Below are 27,425 nucleotides of genomic sequence, written 5' to 3'. Positions count from 1 at the left end.
CATTCAAACATCTAGAGGAAGCAAATCTCGCCGTAAGAAGTCTAAGAAGAACAAAGAAAGCAGTGATAAGGAGAATTTGACATTCATCCCAACGAGGACCTCATACTCCAAAGACGTTAAAACCATTTTCAAAGCTAACAACGTGAATTTCGATGGCGAGAAAAGCAAGACGAACCTTGAGGCATTTAAGTCACGGCATAAGGGGAAGGAAACGTCAGAGAATCCGAAGAGTAAAAGGACAGTGAAAAGTTCATCAAAACATAAGCACAACAACACTCGTTTCATCTTGTCATCCAGCGATGAAGAAAATTCTCCCCGCTTTGAAGACAATTCTAGGATCAGGAAAACCAAAAGTAGCGAGCGGTCGGGTCTTCAAACCTTCCCCAAAGCTCGTCACTTGGAAAATACCAGAAACTATCATGTGGCAACGAGTCCTAAAGAGCGTAAAAGTAAACTTAGAAATGAGCCCCAAGTAATTTTGTGCGACAGCAAATGCAACGATGCCAAAGACCTGCAATCGGTCCCTTGGAAAAATTCGCCGCACATTTTCAACGAGAGCTCTAGCGTCTGCAGTCTAACATCTCCGGAAATCCCAGACCTGTTGTGCACGCCCAAGAATTACTTTGTCGAGGATAAAACCTCGGAGATAATGATCCTTGGAAACGTGAAGAGGAGACTGGAAGAGGACTACGACGATTACTTTTCGATTAACGAGATCGACCTAGAAACCGATCTTCCCACTGGCTCAGAAAAACCAAGGAACATCCTGCACACTACACAGTCCTGTTCAGGAACGAGGATGAGTCCCTCTGTGCCCGAGAGCCTGAGAAGATCGAGATCAATTCGATCGGCGGTAGCCACGCATCAGGAATCGAGCAGCCACACTTTGAACGCAACGCTGAAGAGTATGGAGACCAGTCTGACCCACATCTCAAACCCAGATCTAAGTCAGTCTCAATGTAGCTACTACACCTCTTTGCGGGAGCAAGAGTGCACACCGACCTCTTCGATCGAGTATTGCTCCGCCAGCAACATTTCTCTGTCGAAATTCTACTCCTCCCAAGAGACCTCTATCAGCGCATTCCTTCAGACCTATTCCATGGACGCCAGCGTGTCGTACGATTGCAATTTCAGAAACCCGCCAATGAAGAAACTTTCATCGAACGACGATTTGTTCGGGGGCCATAAAATGTGCCGGAACCGAACATTTCTCGACGAGGCTTTAGTGAATTCCTTCACAGTTTGCTGTTACCACAGGAACTCTACTCCGGATCTTTTAAACTATTCCAGACGCATCACCGAATCGTTGGATTCTGGGATCTTAACCGATTTCTCTCGGGATCAGCCTCGCGCGTCAGAGGAATACTTTAAGGGAGGCAACGTAAGGAGCTCGGAAGAAGAAAAGTGCCGCGGGGGAGGAATGGACCAACTGCCAACTTACGACTTCAACACGGACAGCAGTTATTCGGACGACTCGCTTAATCGAAGAGTGGACGTGGCGGTGAAGAAGTTCACTGAGAACCTTATTCTAACTGAGAGGAGGGCGAATATCAAATTAAGGCGGCTGCAGAATCCTGCGAGGCACAGGCGCGAGGGAAGACGACGAAGACGTGGTCGACATGTTCGTATTACATATGTTGGGATTGTTATTGCCTTAATCATTTCGAAATTCTTTAAGTGTAGATTTTCGTGTAATCGCTTTAAAAATTTAGGATTTTTTTAAAGATAACTGCAAAACAGGGTAAAAAGCAGGGCTGAGGAGTCGGAGTTCAGAAGGAATGTCTGATTACCGGAGTCGGAGACGGAAAAATATATGCCGACTCCAACACCGACTCCATATTAGTAAATTTTATAAAAATCCGAGTCTGTTGAGCTCTACGCGTTTGTACACCCTCGCATTATATATTTTTGTTTAACACTCGTACGACGAATGCAGGGTCATTTTGGCCCAACTTTGACAAAGTCAGGCTCCGACTCTGTTCTCAGATTACAATCGCCAACGGAGCTTTCGAATGACACTCCTTGTCGCTCTAAAGCAGGGCTGCGCAGGGAGCCGTTTTTAGCGCCTAGCTGCGAGCAACCCGCCTGTCCCGTTGCTAAGGTTAGAATCGATGAGGAGAACTGCAGTAGTGTATATAGCTGGGTTCAAGTCATACCAAATACACGTACACTACTGCAGTTCGCCTCATCGATTCCAACCTTAGCAACGGGACAGGCGGGTTGCTCGCAGCTAGGCGCTAACAGCGGCTCCCTGTGCATCCCTGCTCTAAAACAACATTGTCGGCACTTCGTTTCGTTATTGTTTCGTTATGGTGATCGGGCTATGTGTTACACTTTTCTTTAAAAAAAAATCCTAAATTTTTTAACGGATTACACGAGAATTGAGCTTTAATGAGCAGAATCAGAAGCATGTTGCGATAGTAATCGCCTCTTGGTATCCTTTCTCCTTTTCTTTCTTTTCTTTTATGTAGTAACACCAAGTTTCAGTAGTACTTATTTCAAAATTTTCTCGTGTAGATTACACGAGAAAATTTTGAATTCACCGAACTGCAAACATGATACAGTATACTCAAAAAGTTAAAAAATGTTGATTGGATATTGGAAATGGATAGAGGTAGTTTTTGATGATTTTCCTTTCAAATTTTTTAAGTAAGCAATATCACAGTGGTTCCCAACCTTTCTTGTTTCGCGATCCCCTTTTATAATATTTAAATAACCTGTCAACCCCCCCCCCCCCCCATCATACTAATATAATAAATGCGAAACTGTGTTTGGATGTTTGTTACTCAATCACGTCGCAACTACGCAACGGATCTTTCTGAAAATTTGTACAAACGTAGTCTAGAATCAAGAATAACATATAGGATACTTTATATCCCGATTTTTTTAAATGATCTAGATCAAATTTTGCATAATTACTCTCTAGAACCCTACGGAAAATGTGGACTATCATGAAATCTAGACATCCCATCCCTCCCCCCTTATTTCACCCCTTGACAATCCGTGACAATCAAAGTTTTACCCAGGCAACGCCGGATGCTTTAAGCTAGTGTAAGATAAGGTAAATTTAATAAGAAAAAGAGAACATAATAAAAATAAGTATTTCAGAATATAATTCTAACTTAATAAAACTAAAAAACCTGGTGACCCCCCAGAAAACACTTCGGGACCCACAGGTTGGGAATCACTGCAATCTCATATGCAGGGACTTGAGAAATGATTTGATATACATATCTTTGCTATTTTTTGTACGAGAAATAAGTTAGTAAATTTTCATAAAATACGTCATATCTAGGTCAGAAAACTATCAGAGCGCGGTCTAAAACGCGGTTCTACGTGCAAATTCGAGCGTTCCCAATGCTTACACGACGAAGACGACAAAATTTTCAGCAGCTCCACGCCCCCAGTGTTCTCATTTTCCGATTCCGAAATCGATCACTTGTAACTCACTAGGCGATCCAACACCCCAATAATTTTCGAGAGGTATATTGAAGGTATCAGCCAAGAAAAATATTTGCATCATCCATTTCCGACTTCTTCACTTGCTTCAAATCACTTATCAAGTAACTGAATCTACTTTGAATAAAATTGCAATGAAATTATCAAAACGGAACAAAACGGGAAGAAAATAGAATTCATGTTACACAGTTCGACAGCCATCTGGATTTGTAACATGCAATAGCCATTTCTTATATGTTTTCGTGCCCTGAAAACGAATCCGCAAACCGTTTGTCGTCATCGCCCTCAGTTTTTGAGAAATTCGATTTTGACGAAAACTGCAAATTTTCAACTTCGAACATTTTTTGTGTCGAAACGGTAATACTTATTCGGTTCCTTGTGGCGCCAAATTATTCTATGAACCCTCCCGAATACAACGATATAAGTTATTATTGCATTATGAACATTTAAATATGTTTAAACATCGTCCAAATGGAAAAGGACACCCGAAATGCACCCATTTTTGAAGATATCTTTCAATTTATTTCCAAAACTACGGGTATAGGAGAAAATCTGACTGCTCCACGCGATGCAGCACATATTTTTCCTCCGGAAAGCATCAACAGAACTGGTAAGTCACGTTTTGTTTTCAATACAGAAGCGAAATAGTTTGGCAAAACGTGCGGCGTCGACAGTGGTACTCAACGTCGGCGCGCGAGCCACTGCCGCTCAGCGGTACAGAATCGCGTAACGCGCGTGACAACCACTGTCCGCGCCGCGCGTTTTGCCAAACTATTTCGCTTCTGTGTTGAAAACAAAACGTGACTTACCACTTCTGTTGATGCTTTCCGAAGGAAAAATATCTGCTGCATCGCGTGGAATAGTCAGATTTCCTCCTGGACCCTTAGTTTTGGAAATAACTTGAAATATATCTTCAAAAATGGGTGCATTTCGGGTGTCCTTTTCCCTTTGATTGATGTTTAAACATATTTAAATGTTCATAATCCAATAATAACTTATAGCGTTGTATTCGGGAGGGTTCATAGAATAATTTAACGCAACAAGCAACCAAATAAGTATCATCGTTTCGACACAAAAGTACTTCAAATTTGAAAATTTGCAGTTCTTTTTCAAAATCAAATTTCTCAAAAACTGAGGGTGATGGCGACAAACGGTTTGCGGATTCTTTTTCAGAGCACGAAAACCTATAAAAAAACAGCTATTGAATATTACAAACCCAAAAAAAAAGTCAAATTTTGTCGCACTTTGTTATCAGCACTTCCCCTCTCGTCCACGCAATTTCATTAAATCATCTGTGAGATTCTCTGCCCAGAAAAGAAATTTCTCTCGCCTCGATTCAAGCAGCAATCCAGAAAATAGATATTTCTCCCGCGGTGCAGGCGCGGGGACCACAAAGGGGGCGAAAAAGGGCGAGAGGCGGTGAGAGCGAAATGCTCGTAGACGTGGCGACAACAATCAAAATGTGGAGACACGTCGATCCAGGGCCGGCAGAAAGTTCGACCACATCATTAGACGAGACTGACCGTCTCTGTACTGCGGTTTCCTTTGAAGGGGAAGTCGAAACGGGCGTACCCGATACCCAGCCGAGCGGAAGTGCATAAACGACTAGCAGGACGCGTTAGCCATTTTCCCCGTCTCGCTCGACAAAAAGGACGAAGAAGACACTTTTCTGACAACGGTCTCTCAAACGAGGGTGCTGCAAGTCTGTTGGAAAAAACGGACGCCGCGAGTGGACGACGCCGATCAAAAGGGATACCCGTTTCTCCGTCGTGGACAACTGGATGCTTTTGATTTCCGGGGAAATTAGTTTCCCTTCGTCCCGGTGCTTTCGTCTCCTGTGTGCGTCCCGCGATTCTTTCCTTTTAATAATCATACAAGCAGATACGTTACGTGGCATCCTGCTTGGGGGGATCCTGGCATTTCGATTTCCGTTGTTTTTTCTTACTTTTCTCGAGTTCCTCGTTGCTGTATTTTGTCCATGCACCCTCGAAGATCGAGTAATGAATTGTTTGGATTCTTTTGAAGTTAGTGTTTTGTGATTGTATACAGTCTACTGGGTATGGATAATTTGTACTGCCATTGTTTTTGTCCTTAAGAAATAAATCTATTTGTCTATTTATCCGTGCAACTACCCAATCTGATTACGTATATATTTATCTATCTATCCAGCAGAATAACTTTTTTAAAATTGGTCCAAACGACTTTTGACGTTTTTGAAGAGCTAGAGGGATTAGTTTGTTAGGTGACGTGTTTCGTCGCTCTTGAAAAAAACTGTAATTGTTCGGAATGGCGAAGAAAAGAGTGAAGGTCGTTTTTTAAATTTTTTAGTCTGAGCCTGTAATGAAAGTTTAAAAATCCCCTTTGGGGCCGTCCTTAAATTACGTAAGGGTAATTTTGGCGAATTCTTACCCCCTCCCTCCCCCAGTATAAGAATTCGTAAGACTCGGTATGCCAACCCCCTCCCTCCCCCAGTATAAGAATTCGTATGATTCGATATTCCAACCCCCTGCTTACGTAATATTTTTTACATTTAACTTTTTCAGCTACTAAAATTCTTTTAAAGGTTTATATAGGTAAATCGCTTAATTCGGGTTCGGGAAATTTAAACTAAAACTCCTTTTCTGGAACATTAATGTTAGAATTTGTATTTATTGAAAATTAGGTTAAAGAATATTACGTAACCTGATAATAAGACGCAACCTGACTCCCCACTCCCTTGTAAGAAAACTTAAAAAATTCGCGACTCCCTCCCTCCCCAAAAAGCCTTACGTAATTTAAGGATGACCCCTTTGTAGATTAAAATTGTATACCTAAATGCTGAAAATTTCATCGAAAACGGTCGATGCAGAAACAAACGACAGGCCTCGAAATATGTAAGAATCTTTAGATTTTTTTTACAGTTGTAGGCCGAAAACTGTGATTTCCACCAACTTTAACTGCTTCTTATCTTATCGCTTCTTTAACCGATTTCGATGAAATTTTCAGCATTTAGGTATACAATTTAAACTTACATAAATCCATAAACAGGATTTTTAACTTTTCATTACAAGCTCAGATAGAAAAGTTAGAGAAACAACCTTCGCTATTTTCTTCGCTATTCCAACCAATTACAATTTTTTTCAAAACGACGAAACACTTCACCCAGCAAACTAATCCTTCTAGCTTCTCAAAAAGTCTCAAGTCGCTTCGACCAATTTTTAAACAAGTTATTCTGTCTTAAAGGGTGTCCCTCACTGTATCTACCTATCTGTTTACCTATTCCCATACAGCACACTCTCGTTGCAGCAAAGTTACCGAATGGCCCCGTGCAATGTTGCGCGGCAACGTCGCAGCAACGTTACATCCACATTGCGCTGCAACCATGCAACACCGCAAGGTTACTGCAACCATCCTGCAACGTTGCCGCCACGAAGTGTGCTGTATGGGTTCATCTACTTATCTGTCCATGTATCTATGTACATAGCTATCTATCTGTCCATCATTTGTTCATCTAACCATCTGTTCATCTATCTATATATCCGCACGATGAAGCAGAGCATCGTAAGCGCCGCGACGCAGGCGTGCGTCAAAAGTAAACCGTCAACGAGCGTACATTTCCCGGTGTGCACCGCTGACGAAGACGTCGAAGATCCTCGTGTGTCCCACAAAGCAGATCCCCGAGATTACCGCGATATTTATTTCTCCCTTTGTATAGACTCTCTCTTCTGCAACGCGACCGAACGAGCCTACCATGGGTGGGACCACATATATCAAAGAACTCCTTGGGAATTAGATATCGTAGACTCGGTGTAAGATGCTTTTCCGCGGCTGATCCTCCTTTACGTGAATGCGGATTTCTGGGATGGTTGAATCCAACCACCCCATTCTCCCTCGCCCCTCTCACCTTCCTGCTCCTCTTTTTCAGGACCTTCCTCTGTCTCTTTCCGCGCTCCTCCTGTAATTATGCCCTATCCCAGCGTGATTTTTATTAGCCGCGCCGACTGGGAATGTATTTTCGATCCCCCTCGACTTGAATTTCCACCGAGAGGGGAGATTAGGTACTTCCGAGAAGAGTGCACGATGCTGTGCGCGATAACGATAATTAATGTGGCCTCGGTTGGAAAACTTATTGCGACCGATTTTCATTGTTTCTGTAAAACCCCACTGTTTGTCTTACAAGGGAACACCGCGGATCCGCACTCACCGATTGGAACGCAACTCTGTGGATGGTTAGAGTGACTCGAGGCGAGAACAACGGTATGTTTCATACGTGCCCAATCGCCCTTTAAGGGGGTATACCCGTTTGAACCCTCGGAAAATGTATACATTTTGTGGATTTTTTTACAAGTCAACGGTTTGATGCAGATTTCCCGTTTTTTAACTATGTTTACATAGTATTATGAACTACTTATAAAAAAAGTTTCAGTTAAAAAACTATTGTTTTTCGGAAGTTACGGATACATGTCCGAAAGTCTCTCGATTTTAGACGGCTAAACGGTGGCCCTAAAAACTCGCGCTACGTCCAACCAATTTACTTCAAATTTTGCACGCAGAATCATAATAAGATTCCGCATCGTCCAACGAAGGCTTTTTTTATTTCGATTCCCCGTTTATTATTTATAAAGGAAAAAAGGTGGATTTTTCTCTTAGAAAAATTTAACTTTACCTTTGATCTCTCACCATTTCTTTATTTTTCAAAATTTTCAAAATCGCCTTCGTTGGACGATGCGGAATCTTATTATGATTCTGCATGCAAAATTTGAAGTAAATTGGTTGAACGTAGCGCGAGTTTTTAGGGCCACCGTTTAGCCGTCTAAAATCGAGAGACTTTCGGACATGTATCCGTAACTTCCGAAAAACAATAGTTTTTTAACTGAAACTTTTTTTATAAGTAGTTCATAATACTATGTAAACATAGTTAAAAAACGGGAAATCTGCATCAAACCGTTGACTTGTAAAAAAATCCACAAAATGTATACATTTTCCGAGGGTTCAAACGGGTATACCCCCTTAAGGGGAGGTTCCGGTCTAGAGCCCCCCAAATCCGATTCAGTTTACAGTTAAATCAACCCCATTCCATATTCAGCTCCCGCGTATCACATTTTATTATCCTTACGTTTTGTTGCAATTGTCCTGTTGCGTCTATTACGCGCTAAGAAGAATCGACGAGCGCCTACGTATGAAAAATTCTACGTTTATCTTGGTACGGTTACTAAAGAAATCCCCGGTTTTCGAGCAGAAGAGAGATTGCCGAAGGAATCAATTGATCCACGGGGATGTGTCGAGAGAACGGTCGAAAGGATGAGGTCTGGTGACGAACAGGGACATCCTTGGGGTCGGGTCAAAGCAATTTTCGGCTTCGTGGGCCAATCGTACTCTAATACCCCGAGATAAAGTAAAACCTGTGGACACTGCCCCCTCCCTCATACCATCACAGCGATTTCACGCGAATTACTGCTCTGCTCCCATGAGTCCACTGACTTTCAAACCGTTCCAACGCAGAAATCTTACTATTCCCATCATCGAAATCGAAATTTACAACAACAAATCAACATGATTTTTAAAAAAATGAGTCTTTATGTTCCCGGGATAAATATATCTGAAATTTCTCGCGGAAAATGGGCTATTTTTTTTATTATTCGAGAATAATGAAAATAGACACCGAGTGCAGAAAAATTCAACAGATTTTCATGATATACCTCCAAATAGCTCCAAAGTTTAACTAGGAAGCATTTTGAACACGCGAACTACCCACAGTGCGGAATTTCAGGTCGAAACGTGGCACTAAGTCCTTTTACAGAAATATCGCTGTGCTGCAGATTTTTGTTTACAGGTAAGTAGTTGAGTTGGGTCATAATGCAGCACGATTGTTTTTCACATTCAATATTTTTTTATAGGGTTTGTAATGTTTGGTAAGAGGACGATCTTGAAACTCTTCAGAACTAGAATTGTTATTTATAGTTTTATTGTTCGCTTAATTCAACTAATTTTTTGTGGGATTGTGGCAAATTTGATTTTGATATCTCTGATATTTTTGGAATTATACCTCGCTGGATGTCCTCCATTTTCATTATTTATTTTGGATGGGAGTTTAGTGGAGTTCAGTGTTCATACTGGTCGCTTTGGAAAGGGTGAAACCTTAGCTTTAACATACAGGAAAAATTCGCTGCTACTTAGCCGCTACTGGGATAGTTAGAGAGTGGAGAAGGAGTACGCGTTTTTCTTTTACAAAAACGCCTTTGTTGCCATTGAAATTCAAAGGAATTGAAGTATTTTCACATGGAAAGCAACGAGGCTTCTTTCTATATACAGTGTACACGACATTATCAGCAATTTGTACACAGTCAGTGGAGGAGTCCTCAGAAAGAATCTGGCGCGTATCGCAAATTAATTAAAATATGTTTGTTAAAATTTCTAAAGTAACACAAATAAAGATGTTATAATTATTAAATTTTTATATGACTGTTCTTTTGAAATGTTCCCCAAAAATTATTTACAAACACAATTAAATAAACAAGTATCTTTAATTATTCTGTACGAACAAGGCTACAAATATATGTCCTAACTGAATGAAAAGAAAAAATAAGCGATAAATATATGATTTCAGTCAGAAAAGGTTTCGTGCAGCGTTTCGATCCGAAATGCCCCACTGTGCTACCGTGGAAATAAAATTTTACTGTTGTAACAGATGTGTAAGATAAGAGATTTGCAGAGGAACTACGCGGACCGAGAAGCACGAGGAAATATTGGGACTGCTCTACGCGGGACGTTTCTTCTGGAAGAAATCCGATGTTCCCGGAACGTGCTCTCCCGGAGCTTTCACGGTTATTATCCCACAGATGTTTGTCGTTTACGAGATATCGAGGCGATATTGTGCTACAGCGCGACTCCTGGCTACACCCGCGATTGTTTACCTAATGGTAAAAGCACCATTTTCTGTTTGCTCGATTGTCCTTCTACCACGATTCCCCTCCTTCTACTTCTCTTGAACGCTTTTCACGCTTTCTCACGACTCGCTATCTTCAAGTCCACAGCGGCCTTTCATTAAGGGGTCATGCCTAGTTGGCGGGCGAAAAAAACGTGACTTTCGCGAATTTTTGACGGAAAATCTAATTTGTATTTTTTACAACTATTTGCTTATTTTAAAAGTACATATGTTCAGCAACTCTCAGCAATTTTGTTATAGGAGAATATTAAAAAATGAACGAATTACAGCCATTCTCCCGGAAGCTGTTTTTTTAGCGGTGAGCACGATTTCTCCGAGTCGGATCATCTGAAATCGAAAAGTGAAGAAGATTCTGTGAGTATATGAATTTATCTGGGTCGTGAACGAAGGATTTTTGTTTCTGATGAAAAGTCTATTTTTAATTCACGAAAAACGAACAATTCAGATATCGAAAAATCATGATTTTGCGGTAAACGGCCGCCATTTTGTCAGAATTCAATTTTTTGAAAAACCCTTCGCTCCCGAACCGGATAAACTCATATATTAACAGAATCTTCTTCACTTTCTGAGTTTAGATGATCCGGCGAGGATAAATCATATATAGATAGACGTTTAATACACGTTCAAAGTGGTACGATAGACGTTCAATATACTTTCAAAGTGGTACGATAGACATTCAATACACCTATGGCGCCAGTCAAAAGTAGTATGGTGTATTGAACGTCTATCGTACCACTCCGAACGTGTATTGAACATCTATCGTACCACTCTAAACGTGCATTGAACGTCTAATGTACCACTCTGAACATCTATTGAACATCTATCGTACCACGCTGAAATGAATTGAATGTCTATCATATCACTCTGAACGTGTATTGAACTCTATCGTATCACTCTGAACGTGTATTGAACGTCTATCGTACCACTCTGAACGTGTATTGAATGCAAAACTCAAATTTGGGTTAGAACTCTCTTTACAATACAACTAAAGGTCCTTCATATTATGACATAAGTATATATTAGTACGATACCCTTACTAGAAAAGGTAAATACTTCTCTAAAAGGGATAATCGTAGGTGTATTTTCCGAGCCGGAAATAGAATTAACATTAAATGCGTGAACGTTTCTAAAGTTCTTCCTAATCTAAACCATTTGCGAAATAACTGCGTACGGTAATATACCTGCACTATTTGGTCAAATTGGTCCGCAAACGCGTCTGACCATACGCAATCCGTTTCCCCTCGCTCGATATATTTTCTCTCCCCCTCACACTCCAGTCATACGAATCAATCACATCGTGCCATATCTCCTGTTATCGTTTAAGATTTGCATTAAGGATGATCTTATTTCTTGATTACTAAATGCCTAAGACAGAGTTTTCACAGATTCGGACTTTAAAGTGGAAAATCAGCACGTTTGTGAATCACATATTTGGAGAAATAACTTTTAGATAGGATTTATCAGTAAGACTCGTTATCTAACATTTTTGTGTACCAATAACTGTCATCATTTGTAATTATTAAAATAATGAAAAGTTTTAACTTTACCATGGTAGCAAATATTTTTTGGAGTCTATTCTCTAAATTAAATTTACGTTTTCGAGATGGAGTCCCAAACTGATCAACGTACTTACTAATATTATAACGAGTCTTCTTTTTCCTGGTTCTAAGTGCTAAAGAATAGAATACACATAAATAATAAGAAAAAAGAAGGCACAGGTGAGGATAATTTAAGTGTCTGTATTCTTAATCAGAAAATTAAAGAACTATTATTAAAGCGTCCAAAAATTCATATTAATACAGTTCAAGTGGGTAGTTTCACCAAACTTAGGTAGGGTAAACTGCACTAATGCTGGCACTACACTAATCATTGGCACTCCTGATTAAAAAGTCAAATATCAAAAAGTACAAGCTTAGAAAGTATTTTTTTACAATTTCTTATTTTTCTTTCACTACAACACTGCAGAGCCCAGTAGTTGAACTACACATTTTACATCTGGCAACACCACAATGTGGGGAAAGGGCTGAGTTTTAGGCGTTTTCTTAAAATTTTGATAAGGGGTAGTTAAGTATATTTTGTTGCTTTATAACTAAGTAATGTATTGAAATATAGGTCTACTAACTGTTGTAGGTATTTAACAGTGAATTAAATAGTCTGTTTAAACACTTTAAACTTCGTTTTTAACTACATATGCTTTTCTATACAACCTCAAATTTTAGGGTGCCAATGATTGTACTTTTATGCCTATTTTTGTTTTTCATTGAATATTTTTAAAATACTAGACTTAACAGTTACTCAAGATGTTTTATTTTAATGAGAAATCCACGATCAGTGATAATAAATGAAAATTAAGACCATATAAAAGCTTCATAAAAAAATATAGACATTCAAATTGGGATTTCCGCTTAGGGTGCCAATCATTGTACAGTTTACCCTATCACCTAATATTTCGAATTTGAAATTCCACCGAATTACGATTTGACCAAGACAAAGTTGGTTTTTAGAAATCTCGCAACGATACGCAATGGCCACAGACACGTACACACACACGCGCGCGCGCGAAGATAGATACGTGTGACGCGACAAGGGGAAGCTTCCCACGGGAGAAAGCGATTCTGAAAATTCTTCGAAGACACGTCAATAAAGGACTATGGTGCTACACTCGAGAGAGCTCTCTCTCTCTCTCACTCTCTCTCTCTTTCTCCCCAGACACTTTCTTATCCAGCGCGTCGGGAAAATTGTATTTCGGCTCGGCGAATAGCAAAGCGAAGATGACAAAGTCACGAAGAAAAATTGTGAAATTGCTTCCTGCAACGGCGCACTCGGATATTTCGAAGGTGTATCCAGCCTTTTCGCACGTGCAGCCGTTCTTTTCGACGATCGATCCCAGCCAGGAAGACGTAAAACAGCAGCCACAGACGCTAAGTGGATTTTTTGATTTGGACCTTCGCGACCTTTTCGGATATCCGATGCCTTGATGTGCCTCAAGTGCGTTGTCAATCGAATTCCTATGCCACAAAGAGGAATGGCGAGGACATAACGTCGAACACTTGAAACTATAGAGTATTGTTACATTTTTCAGTTTTTTATTTTTACTTTTATAAAAAAAAACTGAAAAATGTAACAACTAGCCCCGGTCTCCCCTATAAATTTTAAACAAAAAATAAATGGCAGTTTGCGTTTAGCTATTACCCGTTATCATTACAAAATCTGTAATTTTACTTCGTATTAATGTGGTAGTGTATTGTAAATTAATAAAAAAATAAATTAATAAAAAAAATAAAAATATTTTTTTTTGCATGCCATATTCAATACTATCGCATGTAATTAAACGAAAACCATGACTTCGAAACAAGCCATTTTGAAGGTCGAGACATGTTGTATCAACGTGCCCCGAGTAGGGGCTGGTTGTTACGCAATACGGGGCAAGTTCTTACAGGATGAAATTTTACGAAACGAGGCTTATTATGAGTAATATAATTATATTTCCTTGGACAAAAGTAAATTTATTAATGGTAAGAATCTATTACAATAAATATACAATAAAAAACCTATTTTAAAAATAATAAAAAAACTACTGAAATCAGTTGCACTAATTATCGTCGTCCGTTTCAAGCGGGGACTCGTGTCTATTATTTGTGGTGGTTTTATTTCTCATCGGCCTTTTCTTTACTGTATGCTTTTTTTATTTTTATGTCATCAGTTTCCTTTTTAAAACTTTTTAATAAAATCTTTTTAGGTTTCGATTTTTTACTTTTCGTTTTTTCTTTTAACAGTTGTTCCTGTCGTATGGATTCTCATACGTGTTTGTTAAAATTTCTGATTTCATCTTTTTCTTTTACAATTGTGGTACATGCCCCTTTCCGTATGCAACAACATGCCCCTTGTCTTGCGTAACAACTTGCCCGGATTGACACCACTGTGTATAAAAAGCTATAAGTTCATACCAGTTTGGTGTATTCTTATGTTCTCGGTACGAATCTGTAGCTAAAGGAGCACTGATTCAAACGTGGTAATATGCGTCGCAGATATGGTCCCCGAGCACTGTCAGCCTGAAGTATATGGTTGAAAAAGTTCAGCATACTTTTTTGCGTTTCGCGTCTTACCAGTTAGGGAAATGCCTCTGAGTTTTTTGTCTCACGGCTCGCAGGACAACCAGCGATCTTGTATTCCTGTACAATTTAATTAATAGCCACATACAGTGTCCGAGCCTGCTAGGAAGCGTGAATTTTTATGTCGCAGGGAGGGCTCTACCCCATCCGATTTGTTCGTCAGTACCCCGCGGCATCATAAAATAAAAAAGAATTTATTTCAGAGGTTAGAATCAAGATTCAAGCAACGCCTTGGTCACAAAATGTTACTAAAAAAGTGCTTTATTTCAGTTTAAAAAAAAGCAATTGTATCATTAATTCAACAGTAATTACATGCAATTGAAAATGAACAAAATATTACTAGAAAAATGTTGAAAATAATAAATTGTGTTTATCTCGAATAACATGAGTGTTCTGCATTTATTACTTTCTGTCCGGCGTTGGATACGACCTAAACTATTAGCTAGTGGAGAGGGAGCATCGTTTGTATTTATTATTTCGTGTTTACCCCCTCTCCCTTACTCAAAAAAAATAATTCGATCTGGAAAGGGAAATATACCTAACACGAAAATTTAATTTTCCATGTCACGAAATTGTTACATCAGATTCTTTGCATATCATTTTCAGACGCGTTAACCAAATAAATACTGTGCATCTTCGATTAATCCAGCTCAGTTACCATTTCTAATTTACAATACAGAAGCAACTGAATTCAACTGTAAACTGAATCTGTCTATGATCCAATTATTCCTTATATGTTTAGCGACCGATTCGTCGAAGATACACTTTGCCTGAATTTCCAAGGATCGTGCCCATCATCCACCGAAAGTCCCGAGCGTTCTGCCAAAGAGCGTAACATGTAAACTTAACGAGAGAACCCCCGCGAGGACGGTTGGTAAGCCTTATTACAGCTACAAAAGAACGGGGGAATTCATGATCGGTAGGTTTAAAGAGCCCCCATCACCCGGGAATTTCGAGAAAAAAAATCAGCCTCGTGGATTTAATGGTCTCTCTTTAACGGTGAGGGCGCGACAGATCTCTTTATTCGACGGGCACAATGGCACCGCGCAGATTACAGAGCCAGCAATCCCTCCTCTATGGATTCTACGAAGCATTATGGGAGCACGCTACGAAGTAACGTCGAAGGACATCATTCCTGGACAATACTGACTTGGATATCACCGCGGCTCTATCATCCTCTCCTGGCAACGCTCTATTGATCTTCCTGCAGTTTTCACGGATCAACAGGAACCCAATCATCCCGGCATCGCTATGGGCTAATTCGTGAATTAGATCGGCGGTTGGTACTTTGAGAATTTTGTCTAATATGTAGAATTAATTATTATACCAATCTGCTAAATTCAATGCAATCTTTGTTCCGTCTTACGAGACAAAGGTACGCTCAGAACGTCTTTTACGATAGGCAATTGCTCTCTCGAAGCTTTCCTTGGGAACCATTTGTTTGCCAGATGACTAAGAGGCAATCGACATCGCGCAGTTTTTCTGGTACTTTCGACTGCTTTCACTCCAAGATAATCCGTTGAATTGCTCTGTCAGCGGGTGGTGTACGGTCACCTCGGATCGGCACATACCGCCTTCCACCGCTGACTCGCGGGACAATACGGTCATAAACCGCGGCCCTGGCAAGACGGTCCGACCGAACAACTTGACCAGGATTGCTAGCCAATCTTGTTTAAACGACGCATGTAGGATAAATGTGTCTTTGCAATCTCAAGTTTGAAAGATAAAATCAGTTCTGGCAGTATTTAAGGGGTAACACCACTGTGGCAGCCGGAAAAGTAAGCCATTTTTAAGAATTTTTTCAGGAATAATTTACCGTTTCAAAAAAAAAATTGTTATTACCTACCTTTAGTACGCTGTCTTAAGAGACTATACAAAAAAATAAATAGAAAAACATCCATAAGTTTTAATATATTAATTAATCTTCTAGACCCCCCCACGCGAGCTGGTCGAAGGTGTAACTATGGAACAGCAGGTCCGAAATTAAATTTCATTTTTTTTTTATAAACTATATGAGTGTAGCTTCCGTTGTACGTACGGATTCTTTGATTGCAAACACAATTTTTTTAAATACGCGCGAAGAGCTGTCTATCTTATTCGCGGATTTTCGAAACTTTTCTTCTAAGGCGCACCATTTTTACAAAAATAGTTTGTTTAAGAAATCGGTACGTACAACAGAAACTACACTCATATAGTTTATAAAAAAAAAAATAAATTTGATTTCGGACCTGCTGTTCCATAGTTACAACTTCGACCAGCTCGCGTGGGGGGTCTAGGAGATTAATTAATATGTTAAAATTTATGGATGTTTTCCTATTTATTTTTTTCAGTATAGTTTCTTAAGACAGCGTACTCAAGGTAGTAATCAAAATTTTCTATGAAAACTGTATATTATTCCTGAAAAAAAATCTTAAGAATGGCTTACTTTTCCGGCCGTCACAGTGGTGTTCACCCTTAATAAACGTAGTGCACGATAACTGTATGGAGATAGCTTAAAGAAATATATTCCTTCGAAATAAAACCTGAGGACACTTACAGTTTTTTCTATAAGGACTCTTCGATTTAGTTCTCTGCATTTTTAGTTTTTTTTCAGCCTCGTTATTTATTTAATTTAGCGTGAAAATGGAAAGAAAATTACTTGGATAAAAAGGCAATCAAATACTAAAATTGGTAGAATAAATATTTTTAAAATAGACATCGGGTGATGAACTCTGAAGCTCATACTACTTAGCTGGCTTTATTCTGTGGAGGGTGACAAAAGAGAAGCCTGCTTCATTTCGAGATATGTATATTTACGAGAAGTGAAACTTTTATATACAGATATAAACAGCAAAATACGGTTCGAAAGTAATCTACATTACATCGTAATACTAATTATATACGCGAAGGTTACAAGAACACACAAACGCTCTATTATTATATAATACATATCTATACACTGTCTGTTTCGTGTATCGTTGGCAGGATTATTACAAACACTTTGCCAGTCACATTTTTAACCGTGGTGTTATTATCAATACGTTAATAAAACGAAGAAAATACACTCTTATACGAGTTAAATCACTGACACCCTTACAGAATATTAACCCTTCGTGGTCACAAGGGGTGTATTGTGCCCCAGGAATAATTTTCGAGTTAAAATGTCGTGTCTTTACGACTTCCAAAGGGGATTTATCGCAAGAAAAAAAATTTAAAAAAAATTAAAAATCGCCTTTTTCCCACAACCGTGGAAAATCTCTCATTTTGACTACAAATTTTATCCTATCAAAATTTACATTTCTAGGAAAAGGCTATTACACCATGATTGTATAAGTATTACGAACGTAAAATTATCACTGAAAAGTTAAAAGATTGAAAAATACGAAAATGGTAACTGAACCCTGTGTGACCAACTTGTGATTATAAGAAGCTGTGACCACGAAGGGTTAAAATGAGTGGCATTTTTCTGTAGGCAGACGTTGAACTAAAGGGCAGAAATAATTTCTAAAAAATATATATTACACGGCACGGTCGACAAATTCTTTGTAACAACCCAATGCGTACGTAGGTATTTACAATCGCCTGCTTCGTAAGCTGTCGCTTTCAGCTGCGGTGATGGACGAGATAATAAACGACGGCTATGAGTCGCTACTATACAGATGCTTTTTCACTGCTTATGAATAACAAATATGCATTTTGTAATCATAGGTCTTATCTGTCTATCGTTATACGAGTCCTTCAAGAACGAGACTGGTGCAAGTCGAAATAATTATAAACGAAGTCATCGCTGTATTCGCGTTAGCAGCAGCCTCTTAAAATTATGTGAAACCGACTTACACCGTTGTCCTCAGAGGTTCGTATCTCCAATTGTATTTATTTACCCCCTGCTTCGCTAAAATTCATACATTTTCTGTGGATCGTAGTTACGACTAGCTTTGACTAGAATCAGCTCAATTAACATTTACGGCGTTCACGAAGGTACGCTTTTTACTTTTATAGTAGGGACAGAATCAATTGGCCAGGCTTACTGAGGATCCTCCAACATCTAACAAGCAAAGATCCGGAAGCCAGAAATTCAAAAAATTTTGAGACTCTGTGAATATGTAGGGGATTTTCTCCTGATTACAATGCGATTTTTCTTTGCTGCCCAAATTCACTCTCAGGGGGTGAAATTCACCCCTTAAACTCCGGCTATTTTCCGATTTTGTGGTATAACTCGCGAACTGTGAGTTACCAAATGATAGGCCTAATTAAAAGAAGTAACTTTTGTCTTGAAACCATTTTTCTATCTCTTACAGTTCGTGAGTTATAGCACAAAATTCGAAAATAGCCGATTTTTCAGGGGTTAATTTCACCCCCTTCTAGTGAATTTAGGCAGCAAACAAAAATTGCGTTGTAATCAGGAGGAAATGCCCTACATTTTCACAAAGTTTCAGATTTTTTTTAATTTTCGGGTTCGGGATCATCCCTCGTAAGTTCTCACCCCTTGCAATTTCGTTGAATTGATTTTGTTCCGACTATATTATCCCTATACGATCGACTAGTTCAGAACTTAGTAAACGATTTCAGTATCCTATACTTTTATACACTTTGATACTGTCAGACTTACACGCAGACTTATAAATACGCGACTATTCCATACTTTTCACGATTGACCTCGCCGGTTTGCTATCTAATTATAATACAATCCTCGGGCAGGCATCAATGGCCTCTACGCTCTTTGACTAGATCGTACTCTTTTATTCTAAACGAGTAGAATAAAGAATAATGCGAAACCAAAAAATAAGTCAAATTAAAAATTGTACTGCTCGAAGTGGCGACTTAGAATGACATTACGAAAGTTACGAAAGGAATAACTCGAACGGGGAACAGTTCTACATAATCCGTATTAAATATTTCTTACGAGCGATTAATCGCAGTGATGACAGTAACGACCACCAAATTACGAAAACAGGTAATTTCATTTTTCCAATTTTTCTGTTTCATATTTTAGTCATATTTTGAGATGCTCTAATGCCACTTTAAGTCATTTCATTGTACTGACACGCTCAATAAATAGGACAAATAAATAACAAATAATAATACACAATAATGTACAATATAGCGATAATATTTATATGTTCGCCACACACCTTTATCGTTTTGGCAAGCCTGATGTCGCACATTCGAATTGTTCGTTAGCTTGAAACGTAATTACACTACGGAAAAGGAAGATGCCATTAAAAAATTTCTATGAAAAAACTTTGCAATGTTTAAACAATTTCCGTCGCTGCCTAGTCACATTGGTTGTGTTCAGTTCTACTTACGTTAGCCAGAAGCAATTCGAAAGACTCGATGTGAATCTCGATTTAAATATACCTATACATATTACACGATTACGCTTAACAACAATGATCCTTCTCTCGTTCCCTGACTAGAATACAACCGTTACGATTTGGCAATTATCAGTTAGACTATGACACTCTGACTAGAAGCTGCAAGCAATCTCTCATTATGCATGTGTAGGATACGCTCAATTGGAGCACCAGAATATGACATTACAGGCGATCGTTGCCGAGGAATTCCTACACCCACTTGTAAAATGAAATACTATTCTGGTGAATTTGCGTTAGTGTTTGCTGTCTTATTATTAGTCGCTTTACGAGCCTTAAAAGCCATACAGAATTGTTAAACGTCCACTATGAGGAACGCATATGTTCATATACATACAGGTTCTAGCGAAGCCTCCTCGATCTACGATACCTAGTGATAACTATGAGCTACTATACAGATATGTGTCACGATACCCCATTGACTTCCAAATTAATCAATCGCGAAATGACTCTACCGGGGATGAACTGTGTACATTTAATTTTGCCGATTAGAAGCTAGAATTCTTAATGTTAAAAGTTACTAGCGTATCATTTCGAGTTGATACACGGTTACTTTGGTTACCTTAACTATGTCTTTGATGTGTAGCTGTATGATCACGATCCTTTGGGTCGATAAATTAAATCTATGCCCTAGGGACCACCTAGCCTAATACCTTGATGCTGAGTTAAGCTGAAAGAGAGAAAGATGACGAGATCGTCGGCCTCGGATAATTATTATAGAGCACAGATAAACGAGAATCGATATGTACACGCACAGCAACGGATTACGGCCGACCTATCCCCGCTATCTACAGATTTACATCGCACGCAACACGTCGTATTAACCTTGTCGCTATCCTAATTCTACGGAATTTACAACCCAACTTGCGCCCCTCTCCCAACGTGCTTCCACGACACGCTGTAACATTCCGTTGCAACTGGCAATTATTGTCCCCGGTTTATAAGAATTGGAATAATTACTGGCATCGAGACTGATACTTGTTCTCGAGCAGGTCCCGAACATTCCGAAATGCTCCTTAGAACATCGTGAAATTAAACTGTAAGTTAACTTTTAGAAAAGGTAGGGCAACTTCGAATCGTCACGAACTACAAAATTTCATCACCGAATCGCGCAATATTGAACATCTAACGGTAGAGAACGAGGATAACAGGAAGAAATTCGGTGGAGAGGTGGGGGATTTAACGAGCACCCAATCGAAGCAACTTCGTTTTCTTTCGGGTTATCAACAATTGGATATCCCTTTGGACTGAAACTAAATGGTCACTGAAAGACTGAATCTCTACAGGTCAAGACCGAATCTCCAATAGAGACCCGGTCTTCGGGGCAAAGGTCTCGCGGGGAACTCGTGTCAGGGGATCTCTGTGTTCAAGGAACCCTCAGCTACCACCTGAACGACGTCAGCCTTACCTACAGCAGCCTGGCCATCCAGCAGGACGTTGTTGTTGGTCTCCGGGTGCTGGGTGGTCAAGTGCTTCCTCAGCGCTGCCTGCCTGGTAAATTTGGCGTCGCACCTGGTGCAAGGTATCTCGATGGTGGCCGCGGTGGACGATTGCTCCCCGTTGGCCGGCCTGGGCTTGTGCCAGCGTCGGTGGGAGGCCAGATTGGCGGGGCACGAGAACCTCTTGTCGCACTCCGGACACCTGTACTCGACGTGGGCTATCCTGGAGCACCTGTGCTGGGCCAGTTGGAACGCGTCCTCGTGCAGTTGCCTGCAGAGCTTGCACTGGTACGGGCCCAGCCTGTTCTCGATTTTCGCGAGCTCCGCCCGCGCCTCCTCGGTGACTTCAACGATGTTGAACGCCGGATCGATGTCTCCGGTAACCACTGCCTCGTCAGGACCCAGGATCACGGTACCTGACACGGGGCTGCTGGTGTCCTCGTCGAATTTCAGCCTCCTCGCGTGCTTCTTCTTCGGTCTCTGCAGAAGCTTCTCAGCGGAGCCGGATCTGGACCCAGTCGTGGACGCCGGGCTACTGTCCTCCTCTCTAATCTTCCTCCTGGGACATTGTGGCGGCGATGGTGTGCTCGGCGGAGTCATTGGCGCGTGTTGCATGCTCTGCAGGTGATGCTGAGGCGTCAGAAGGAGCTGCTGGTGGTATCCCTGGACCGACTGCAGGTGGCTGGGGCTGGTTAACAGAAGTTTCTGGCTGTGCGTGTAATAGGACTTGGAAGGAATCTCGCCGATGGAACCAAAAGGAACCAGGCGTGTAGCTTCTTCGGGCACGCAAGGCTTCTCGGCTGGTTCCTGCTGCTGAACGGATTCCTTTTTGGGAAGCAGCTGCTCGTAACTGGAATGACTGTGCACTGACGAGCTTCGAGGAATGAGATCGAAGTCGTCCACCACCAGCGAGTCCGTTTCATCGCTGCTTCTTCTGTACGTGGTACCATCGCACTCTTCTATGACTCTACGATCTTTCTCGGATTCAGATCCAACCGAGTCCTCGGTTTTCAACCCGCTTGGCGTAGGCGAAGGCTTCAAAGACAAATCCAACGGGCACGGCGTGGACGATCTGGACAGGTCCCACGTTTGCAAAACGTGGTGGTCGGGAACCCTCGAGTAGGTCGAAGGGCTCTCCATGGGAATGTGCCAGGTTGTAGGCGTACTGTACGGATGCTGATGAATCTCGTCGCCATAGTAGCCCAAGTAGTTGAGTCCAGAAGCCAGGAATGCCCGTGGTAGGGAACTGTGTAGCATATTGACGTCCTCCTTTTGGCAGAAATTTCTTTCCCCAAAATTCCGTTTAAATCGACCATGTGTTCAGGATTTCAACGGTTCCCATGGTTCCTCTTTCTCTCAGAGCCACAGTCTAGCTGGATAGTTTCGCACAATCAAGGTATTCTTCCTTCTGTCACTTAGTCACCAGGAGAGGGTTCTCGATGTGTTCCAGTGACTCTACCGGAGGAACTTGCACACAATCTCCTTCCTCGACGGCTGGACGCCGTTTGACAGAAGGTCGCCCTCGCTGTGGCTAAATAGTACATTCGAACGCTCCGCCCGGGTACTCGGTTTCACCTCCGTTCCCATTGGTCGGCGGTCCTCCAGCCCCCATCTCCCACCACGCAGCACGTTTACCACCACCCCGCTGAAATTCTGGCGCGTGCTCGTGTAAACGCTCGCCGCCCCGTCGACCACGTAACTTATAATGAATGTAGGTGTTCGCTGCAGACGCTGCCTCGCAGCTACCTGAGGTGGGGTGTTGTCTACTGTTCCTACAGAATATTTCCCTTCGAGGAAATACGTTCACATATTGTACTTACTTATTCATATAAATCTTCTCGCCCTATGACTACGATTTAAAATTTAAATAGCCCGCCAATACACTCGAGCCGATCTCAATTTGAGGTTATCTCTTCCTAGACAATAACAGCGGCGATAAATTACCACGAGTAGTGTCATATTCACCACCCACTGCGAAATTAAAAGGCTTTTTAAAATTCCTTTTCTCTTCCACGTTCATATGGAACGTATTCTCAAGCTGGCAACCCACCAGCGTACGGCTTTTGTTCCACTAGCGCGTGTACAATTATGGCCGTTAAATTGCACGTTTATCACGTGCTGCCACGCGGAGCACGGCCAAGTGAAATACGTTCTCACGCTGTCGTACTCGTGACATACGTCTCGCTGCTCCTCCTCACACGCAGAATAATAATATCGACTTTACTATAAATCGTACAAACGAAGTAGCATGAGAAATGTAATTAACAACAGGATGTAACTCGTACTATGGCGAGCACTCGGAAAACTCGACTCTATCGGCGATCAACGAAAGCTGCTCGACGTAGGCACCGAAACCTTCCATAAAACATACAACTCTCAAGAAACTTTTCGTCTTGGTTTTACGTCCTAACCTCTTCGTTGTAATTTCTTTCTCTTTTCGTATATTACAAAGCGTAAGAATTGTCCAAAGTGTGCCGTACCATTAAGATCCCCATAATTTTAAAATAATCTTGAAACCGTAAATACCAACATTGCGGTTAATTCGCGGAGCTTGGGGGAAACTTTATCGACGACCGAGTCTTAGTCGTTAAAAGGATAGAAGAAAGCTTTGAGTTCTCTGAAAGTTTTGTACCGTGGCTGTAGCATGCGACAAATTACAATGGTAAAATATACAATAACAGCGGGTACCTAGGAGCTGAAAAATGAATGGGCTTTGAAGTCGAGGAGATCCCGAAAGTCCCTCGGAGTTGTCGATTTCGCGGGCATTGTAATCCCTTGATCTTCTTACTTAATTAGCAGCGGAGGGAGTATGTTCGATTAATCGTGATAAATAATTTCGGGCCGCTGATGGATTTCGCTGTGCAACGACTCCGCGTTCCACCCTGTCGACTTCGTCGAGTGGACTTAAACACGTAACCATGCAGAAGCTTCAGCCGATTTCCGTGTGGTTAATCTCCCCAGTGCTGGCAGCCGTGTTCACTGTTCACGCTGGACAACCGTGCGCGGTAATTGGACGAGAGCTCGTTCAGGTCCTCGTCGAGACAGTCGACGACAATCAACAATCAGGAAAATTGTCGGTAAGCTGTTATCCTTACTGACGAACGATTCCGTAGCGTTGATTAATTCCCTCGGAACACACTGGCTACCAACCTGAGGTTTTCACGCTACTTGGCAAGTTGTGGTCGACACACAAATCCATTTCTAGAAATCGCTATTACTTGCAATGATGGCCGAAGGAAAATTGAAAATCCCCTTCTCCAATATGCCTAAATACAGCTGACTTATTCTGAAGAATACCCTAATTCTGTGCTTAATAAATAGGGATATGGTGCATTCGCACAAAAGTATGATATTTTTGTGATTGTCTACTTTTTAGAAAAATTGCTTCCACTTTCGAATCGATTCTCTCGAGAACAAAGCCCGATTCGGAAAAAGTTACCTATCCACAATTTCGGCTTATTTTCACACGATGATCCATGTCACTTGTGTAATATCTACGTATTTATTGATAAATTGGGCTGATTTTTTATTCACGTGCGCAGAAGCCAGACAAATTTTCGGACTCGATTTTCTCAAAAACAGAGGGTCGTATCAAAAAATGATATTCTACATTTTTCACTTGTTTTTGCACAAGGAATCTCTGTCCATGCCCGATTGTACCACCCACCCTCAGCCACACTGTGCAAAGATCATTGCGCCGCAAAGTAATCGAAATCCGTAAAGAGTCATGCCCACCCGCTGGGAAGCGCGTAATAATTGATCGACATAATGTGTCGCGGAGGGGTGAAGGAGGGAGCTTGAAAATTTCACGCTCCGCATAATTATTCTATCGGCGGGAAGGAGCAAAAACAAATAGCGAATGATCCATTATTACGTGCAAACATCGCGCGCACTAATGCCGGTTTGCGGTGAACGGTAAAATATAGGCATTAACTCGGGATAAGTCGGTCGATACGGATTTGCCATGATTATTTGATACTCCGCGAAACATTTTACCACGTGTTGCATTCCCCGCTTCCGGCGATGTATGCGCTGACCGCGTGAAAACACTGCTGCACGCTCGACGCTCGTATTAGAGAGCTATACAACCCCGATACGCCCTGTACGCTCTGCTGGTAACCTTTAAGAAATCTTACATGCCCGATCTACCCCCGGCTAATCTAGATCCAGCTCTGAACTAATTACTTTCTCATACGAGAATCTGTTACCTTGAGCGTTACGATTCTCTTCCCATTTCACCCAGCGAACTCGGCCTTAAGGTCGCCACGGGTGGTATACGTATAACAACCCCCTTAACTGCCAGACATCGCATCGACGTTGCTGTTCAACGATCGACGAGAAAGGAACGCTCGACGTTAGGAGATTAATTCCTAATGCAGCCCGCGTTTCTGGTCGGCAAGGAAAAATGCGGAAACCGCTTTCCCGGAGCTTCTCCTTTTGAAATTCAAGCAGAAAGGAGGGAGAGGCGACTTCCAGGACAGGCGAGCTTTTTGCCTGCACTCGGATGTCGACGAGTGCTCCCGCATCCGCTGCGATGGGAGGGGGCGAGAGGGACGGCTCTCTACATATTTGATGCGATTTTAATGTCTCTACCGGGCGTATGCCGGTGCACCAATGGCACCAGGGAAACCAGCAGTCCGCCGCAACGGGGCAGGAGTGACTGCCGTGATGCTCTAATCGGCTTACGCAACAAGCCACCCTTATCCCCGAGTTCCCATCACAGCCCCGAGCGCCCTCACCTTGCCTACGAAGCAACGACATCTCCCCCCCTCCCCGCCGCCCGTCCACCAACCCGCGGCTTCCTCCTCCGAGTCGGCTGTTACTTTGCGGTCGAATGCTACTTTCCTACCTGCGATCTTTCTCTTAATATAAATACATGCATGTGTTCGTCCTCCTCCTTTTTTCCTCTCTAGCAAAAAATGCTGCCACTCTTTTAAGCCAGAGAGTGTCTACACAAAGGGTGCGCACATCTTTCCTCCTTTTGTCAAGGACATTTTGGGAATGGACAGTTTGGTTCTTCCTGAGAAGTTCCGGGGATTGCAGAGATTGCAGGGATTTTATTTTTATTACTCGGATTAACCAGCCGAGGCTGAATAGGTGGATTAGTCGAGGATTTTAAAATGAAATTTACTGTAAAGGTTCGAAATCGTAAGTAATGGTAAATTCAGTGGCGAGATAGTCTGCGTCGGAGATATTATCAATAAGAAATTTTTTTAAAAAAGCGAATTCCTGAAATGTATTTAAGAGGACTGCAGTTTTGCAGGCGAATCTTTTGTCATGGGAACTGTGGAATGAGATGAAATGTACTTTGTGATTGACTTTTGTTACCTCTGTCAAACAATTTATCGTAGGAGATTGAGTTCCTACGTTATCAGGCCGGAATTCTTATACAATTAATAGAATTTATTGTGTTTTTGTGATTCAAACGACTTTGGCGTTGAAGCAACAACGTACATTATTGCCTAAAGTATTTTAGTCTTTCTAAATTCAACAGAAATGTTTCACACATAAGGTTATGAAATTTTTAAGGTTATGTTAGATCGATTGGTAAGTTACGTGGAGATTAATTCCTGCTTTATCGGTTTAGAAATATACAGTTATTATATATACATTTGTGAAGGAAATCGAAATAACAGCTGTCATATTGTCAATTAACTGTCCTTTTTTAGTGCGGTTTAATATTTCCCAGTTAAATAAAAAATTTTATGAATGAAACCACAGGAGGGATGTTACCGACCAAGTCACTTGGATCGCAAATGAGTTTATACTGTATCGATGTAGCGTAATTCTTGTGCGAATGTAACAACACAACCATTTTCATTCGCAACTATTAAATTTTAGAAGATTCGTGTGCCAATCAACGAACTAAATGAATATCTACAGTGACTCGCATTAATATTCGGACACTTTTTAAAATCGCATAACTTTTTTAGAATTGGTCCAAACGACATGAGTTTTTTTGAGAAGCTAAAAGGATTAGTTTGCTAACTGACGCGTTTCGTCGTTTTGAAAAAAAATGTATTTGGTTGGAATAGCGAAAAGAATAGTAAAGGTCGATTTTTAAACTTTTTTTTGTGAGCTTGTAATGAAAATTAAAAAAAAAACCGTTTGTAGATTGCAGTAAGTTGTATACGTGCCT

At 41.1% G+C, this 27,425-nt stretch overlaps 2 protein-coding genes across 2 annotated transcripts; one reads left to right on the top strand and one right to left on the bottom strand.

The window, feature by feature from the left end:
* Nucleotides 1–649: 649 nt before the first annotated feature.
* LOC143368772 (uncharacterized) lies at nt 650–3,445 on the top strand. Its single transcript, XM_076811831.1, has 3 exons — nt 650–1,078; nt 1,151–1,621; nt 3,296–3,445. The coding sequence occupies exons 1-3, from the start codon at nt 650–652 to the stop codon at nt 3,443–3,445; spliced, it is 1,050 nt and encodes a 349-aa protein (XP_076667946.1).
* A 16,016-nt stretch (nt 3,446–19,461) lies between these two features.
* LOC143368652 (uncharacterized) lies at nt 19,462–23,345 on the bottom strand. Its single transcript, XM_076811578.1, has one exon. It carries the CDS (start codon nt 22,541–22,543, stop codon nt 21,197–21,199), a length of 1,347 nt encoding a protein of 448 aa, XP_076667693.1. The 5' UTR covers nt 22,544–23,345; the 3' UTR covers nt 19,462–21,196.
* Between the last annotated feature and the right edge of the window lie 4,080 nt (nt 23,346–27,425).

This window comes from Andrena cerasifolii, chromosome 5 (assembly GCF_050908995.1).
Source record: "Andrena cerasifolii isolate SP2316 chromosome 5, iyAndCera1_principal, whole genome shotgun sequence".
Lineage (NCBI taxonomy): Eukaryota > Metazoa > Arthropoda > Insecta > Hymenoptera > Andrenidae > Andrena > Andrena cerasifolii.
Note: the sequence above shows the minus strand (reverse complement) of the source record. Positions and strands in the feature narration are given on the sequence as shown.

Coding starts and splice junctions, on each gene's coding strand:
- LOC143368652 (XM_076811578.1), bottom strand. CDS start 22,543: ATGCTACACAGTTCCCTACCACGGGCATTCCTGGCTTCTGGACTCAAC.
- LOC143368772 (XM_076811831.1), top strand. CDS start 650: ATGATCCTTGGAAACGTGAAGAGGAGACTGGAAGAGGACTACGACGAT. Junction 1,079..1,150: donor CCCAAGAGACCTCTATCAGC/GCATTCCTTCAG, acceptor CCGCCAATGAAG/AAACTTTCATCGAACGACGA. Junction 1,622..3,295: donor GACGAAGACGTGGTCGACAT/GTTCGTATTACA, acceptor CGTCATATCTAG/GTCAGAAAACTATCAGAGCG.